The 6,004-nt window shown below is 33.8% G+C and overlaps 1 protein-coding gene across 1 annotated transcript; it reads right to left on the bottom strand.

Moving 5' to 3' along the window:
* Positions 1-655: 655 nt before the first annotated feature.
* Positions 656-4,257, bottom strand: LOC143617442 (uncharacterized). The gene is made up of 9 exons (XM_077089999.1): positions 4,140-4,257; positions 3,268-3,390; positions 2,632-2,712; positions 2,445-2,533; positions 2,278-2,352; positions 2,104-2,165; positions 1,502-1,582; positions 1,023-1,415; positions 656-945 (listed from the first exon to the last, which is right to left on the bottom strand). Exons 2-9 carry the CDS (start codon positions 3,388-3,390, stop codon positions 854-856), a joined length of 996 nt encoding a protein of 331 aa, XP_076946114.1. The 5' UTR covers positions 4,140-4,257; the 3' UTR covers positions 656-853.
* Between the last annotated feature and the right edge of the window lie 1,747 nt (positions 4,258-6,004).

Here is a 6,004-nt window from a genome sequence, read left to right as displayed (position 1 = left end):
TTTAATGTAAAAGCTATAAATGAAAGTTATGTGTTTTTAATCTTCCAAGCAAAGAATGCTAACAACGAAACCCTAAACCCTAAACCCTAAAGCAAAAAAAAAAAAAAAAAAAAAAAAAAAAACCGGTTAACCGGTTAGACCGGTTATTAAAAACCGGTTGTAAAAAAACCGGTTTAATAACCGGTTCTAACCGGTTTCTAAACCGGTCCAAACCGGTTTGGCCGGTTTGAGTTTTCATTGACAAAAACCGGTTAATAACCGGTCCGGTTATTAACCGAACCGGTTTTTTTCTGGATAAAAAAAACCGGTCCGGTTAATAACCGAACCGGTTTTTTCAAAAAAACCGATTTGTGCACCTCTACCCAGAATAGCTTAGACTATTTGTAGAAAATACTTGGTATGATTATTGTTAGTTTTGTTTGTTGGTTTGAAAATTGGCTAAAACCAAACTTTGACATATTGAATGAGAGACTTGGAAGATTTGTTGTAGAGAATGAAAAAGAGTTGTGTTACAGTTTTGAGAAATAGTTTAATATTATCATTACTTCTGTTATAATAATATATATCTAGCTAAAACATAGAGCTCAAGTTAACAAATCAATCACATGGCCACTAAAAACCAAATTACAAATTATTCTTTTAAACAATAAAAAAATAAAAAGAAAACAAAACTCAAAACTCACTACTTAAAACTTAGTCTACACCTTTAGTACAAACTGATGATCCTAAGTCAATTATCTGAAACTGAAAAAATGAAACAAAACATAGAGATGGTGCATGCAACCAACAACCAAACATTCATGAAAAACACTTCAAACCAACATCAACACCAAGTAAACCGCTTAGTTTGTGTTTAATCACCGCCTTCTGCCGCCTGGTTTGGCCTGTTCGATCTGAACCCACCACGACCCCTTCCACGACCACCACCCCTCCCACGACCACGGCCTACACATCAAACACAAAAGAGTATATAATGATCTGTTTGTTGATCAACGCGCATATATAAAAATATGAAATCATACCTCGATATTCTTGATTGTAACCTCCGGCTTCTTGTTGAGTATTATCATTATATGGTTCGTTATTATAACCGCCCCTACCACGACCACGGAAATTACGGCCCCTGCCCCTGGGAGACTCGTGATTGTAACCGCCAACGTCTTGCTGATTATCCATGTTATATCCATTGTTGTAACCGCCCCTTCCACGACCACGGAAGTTACGACCTCTGCCCCTAGGAGATTCCTGATTGTAACCACCAACATCTTGCTGAATATCCATATATGGGGCATTGTTGTAATTTCCCCTTCCACGCCCACGGAAGCTGCGGCCTCTTCCACGACCTCTTCCCCGTGGATAACCACCCTGGCCTTCCCAACCACCATCATCATACTCATCTTGTGCATAACCATTTCCTGTTATTACAACTGAATACTGTTACTAACATTTATAGATTATTATTATAAAACTGAGATTTAGTAAACTATGATAATAATAATACCTGGTGCGGGTCTAGACCTCCCTGCCCCCCTTCCCCTTCCTCTTCCACCACGACCTCTGCCCCTTGCGGTTGGTGATCCCTCTGCAATATGAACGAAACATATAAATAAAACTATCATACAAGTAATAAGCCCGTAAAAGAACAGAACATTAAGCGAACCATTTATTAATTGTTCAGTGGGAAAAGAGTTTATTTAATAAACGAACAAACATAAAAACAAGTTTCTGTTCATGCATTTATTATCATGAACTTTCGTTCATTAAAATCCACTTATATCTGTTCGTTTGCTTTATATCATTCAGATAACTTTACGCCAATTGAGTTTGATCTTTATGTGTGTCAATATATTCATTCAAATTTTTAGACCCATACAAACATGTCTAGTTCTCATAATATTTTAGCTTAGTTATGTTTGTTCGTTTACGTTCTTAAACCATTCATGTAAAGCACGAACACAAACACAATCATTTTCTTAACAGGCAAACACGAACATGAAAAACCTCCTTCATGAACTTCGTGTTTGATCGTTTGTACAAACAAAGACGAGCATTCGTTCAATAAAATATGATGGGTGTAGTATATTAATGACATTATGATTATACCTCCTTCATATTCAAATTCAGTGGACGCTTTAACCTGGTCAGCTGGTATGGGTGGTTGATACCTGACAAGAAATTACAATTTTACCATAATGCATCAATGTTGATGACATCATAAGCCACATATTATTTAAATGATACACAAAAATGAAGTTATACAAAGAGTAATTAACATACCCGATAGATGATGTATTTAACTCCACTTTAGAGAGGGTAATGGTGATCATTGAAACATGCCTTGTTGTCTCCAAACTGAAACAAAATGTCTACTTCATAAGACCAACGAAATATAACAAATACCAAATAAAGATATTTTTTAAGGAAGAGCATGAATTTGATCTTACGGGAGTAAACCTTCCTCTAGGGGTTCCCAGGTGTCGGTTATGTCGGTTGATCCAATGGATGTATTTTGATGAAGACCGACAATTCGCCTCTACAATCAAAATATACAGCATCTCTAAAATTTATCAAAAAGTATAGTGGCAAAACTAAAGAACAAAAGCATATGACAGAATGTATAAGATGATAAACCTTTATTAATTCCACAATCGTGACAGTCTTGTTGATAGCTCTACCCATAGCTTTAAACACAATCTCTGATGAGCCTTTCTCCTATAAAGCAATAAAATAGTTAATAGTTAATAGTGAAATCAAATAGTACAGCAACCACTTCAATCAAAACAAGCATTAACGATCAACAATAAAGAATGCTTATAGTTTGATACAAATTGGCTAAAGAAATCAAATTAAGTAAATGAAGAAAGGTTTGAGGAAAATATATGCAATTGTAGAACTTAAAAGCTGAAAATAATGTTGATGCATATAGTTTAACACATTATTAAAAAAAAGCTATAAACTTTTAGTGTTTTATTAAAGAAAGGAGTAAAAGCTCCAAATATAAGTTATAACTAAAAAAACATCCTTATTAACTGACATAGGTCTACTTCAGTCCAATAAACATGACAGTTCAGTAGGAATTGCATCATGCAAGATTGTAACACAATCAATCAAAATGATAATACTTATACTTATAACAACTCACAAATACAAACAGAACACAACTTATAACACTTCAGAAAAAATGCACTGATAAAAATACAATGATAAACTACAAGATAGAAGAGACTAATTCAACCATGGTTATACAATTAGTAGCAAAATATGAACCTGGAGCAAAGTCATGGCATATGTGATATAGCTTCTCATTCTCCCCTGGCTAGTGATGCGTATCTCGTTCTCATTGATGGGTTGCTCTGCTCTTGGCTTCTCAACTTTCTGGTACCGATCCATCTATCAAAGTTACAAAAAAGCAAAAAATCAGCCCAAAAAATTAAAAATCTGTCTTCCAAATCAATAAGCAAATACAAACACATAACAACATTGTAACCAACCCACTTTAACTAAAAACTGCTAAAAAACAAAATATAAAATCAGAAACATCAACAAAGCATATCAACTTTCCGGTATCGATGACCGCTCCATCTATCAAAGTTATAATAAAAACAAGAAATTAATCCCAAATATAAAAACTTGTCTTCCAAAACGATATGCAAATACAAACAGATAACAACATTGTGAATAGCTTTGTTTCAATAAACTTTGTTTCAATAAATCCAAATATAACTTAAAAGCATCTCAAAACCACCATCTCTACAGCTTATTATACAATAACAGTGGTAGGTACAAGCCACAGTGCAAAAAATAAACATATATTAGTGCATGCATTAAGTAATTAGTAATTAATTAGTACTAATAAGTACCAATACAATCAATGCCTAATAATAACACACTCCATTACTCAAAATTAGAATTTACACATCACACCAAACAAATAAACAAATAATCAAAGCTCAAAATCAACGGCTTATTATCACAACATTACAACAAAAACAATATTATACAATGAATCTAATTAATTGAACAAATAGAACAACAATAACGGCAATCGGCGTTCAATTTAACGGATACTGAAAATTAAATACAATAGAATAATAATAATAATAATGATGATGATGATGATGATGATAATAATAATATACCTTTGATTTGTTGATTGATTTGGATAAGACAGTACAGAACAGTAGCTCTATGAGCCTTCTTCTTCTTCTTCTTCTTCTTCACCGGCTTCAGTTATCTTCGTTTAAGCCCTAAAACTGTATGGCTATGGAGTTTTGGTATTTATACCACCTGTGCCCTAAACTCCTTATCCACACTCTTGAACCGGTTTTCCTTGGGTTCTGTACTGGGCTGGGCTTTCAATCTGGTCCAGTTACAGTAGGGCTTCAATATTAATTATGGATGATTGTCCATTAAAGAGATGTTTGGTTAGAGTTGTCATAAGGGTCAAAACTAGACGTGCTCAAAAAACCTGAATTTGAAACCGGACCCAGACAAAAAATCAGGTATTCATTTTAGTGTCAAATGTTGTACCCAGAACTGGACTCGATTTGTATCCAGTAATACCTTAAAACGGAACTAGTTCCATAACCGGAACCGGGTTTTTCCAATACCGGATATTTTAAATACCCGGTATACACCCGAAATTACCTGAAAAATACCCCAAAAAAGTGCAGTTCCTTAAAAATATGATATGGAAAATACACGGAAAAACTTGAATATTTAATTCCCGAAAATAGGGTATTCAAATACTCGGCCCGAACCCGGTGCATACGGTATGGTTTTTAGAGATAATACCCGATTTTCCAATACCCAGTCATACTCAAACCACAGTTTTATACCCGAACCAAGTACTAGAAAACCCCAATTGGTGCATCTCTAGTCGAAACCATACTGAATCGGGTTGGGATCAAAATTGAAGCCATGTAAATTCAACTCGAGTACTGAGCCATTATAATGTGTAAAATCAAACATGATTTAGACTCAGGGATTGCCTGGCAACCTCTGGGTCGTAATTAATTAACTAGTAATAAACATGAGTACTTATTAGACTATGAGTCATTAAGTGTGAGCATGTTAATGCGGTGGTGATTGGTGATGGGTAGAGGAGGTGCTACGTGAGCGACAAAATGAGAGTTATGAAAACGTGTGAAGGACAAGGGGTCAAATTTTTACTAAGTATCATTTTGAAACTTAATAACAGGTAAAAAAAAGTTTGATAACCAAATCAAATGTGCAATTCTAGTGAAACTTAATAATATGGTTTATGTTTGAGATAATAAAGATCATGATCATAACTAAAGAAATTGTGATGGTGTCATCATAAAATTTGACTTATAATATGGTTTATGTTTGAGATAATAAAGGACAATCATATGTTAATTAGACAATGGCAACTTATCCTATGATATGCAATCCAACTCCAAAAGCAATTCATGTTGATAACGTGTTGTAAAACAACAACCCATTAGCTCCATCAGATATTTATGCAATCATAGAATAGGGAGAAAATGAGATGTTGAGAAAGAGAAAAAATTCTTATTCATTGAAATACCTATACTACCAAATACAAGAGCTACTAAATATAGGGCTAGAACATTAATACAACATCATTAAGGATGTAAGTTATGTATGTGGAAAGTCATCACATTAAGATTCGCTCATAACATTAGAACATTTATTATTGGATTTGGTTAGACTAAATTGGCATGGTGTTTTAATTGAATTAAGCTAAAAGACAAAACTTAAATAGCTATTATTTGACACCGACTTATTTGAATCACATCGAGTTTAGAATTCTAAAACCCAAATCTCAATCGATTTCAACAAAAAAACAAAACATGTAATCCTACTCATTTTAACGGTTTCAGATTAATTTATTTTTCAGTTTAATCAATTTGAAACCGAATAAATACAAATCAAGGTTAAGAGGGTTAGCCCATGCTTTCATTATCAATATCATAACCATATGCCAAAGAATAAAAGTGTCATTTTAAAGCTCACGCAA

This window comes from Bidens hawaiensis, unplaced genomic scaffold (assembly GCF_021521415.1).
Source record: "Bidens hawaiensis isolate Kalapana, Puna unplaced genomic scaffold, B.hawaiensis_p1.1 tig00054822_1, whole genome shotgun sequence".
Classification (NCBI taxonomy): Eukaryota; Viridiplantae; Streptophyta; class Magnoliopsida; order Asterales; family Asteraceae; genus Bidens; species Bidens hawaiensis.
This window is presented reverse-complemented; position numbering and strand designations above follow the sequence as displayed.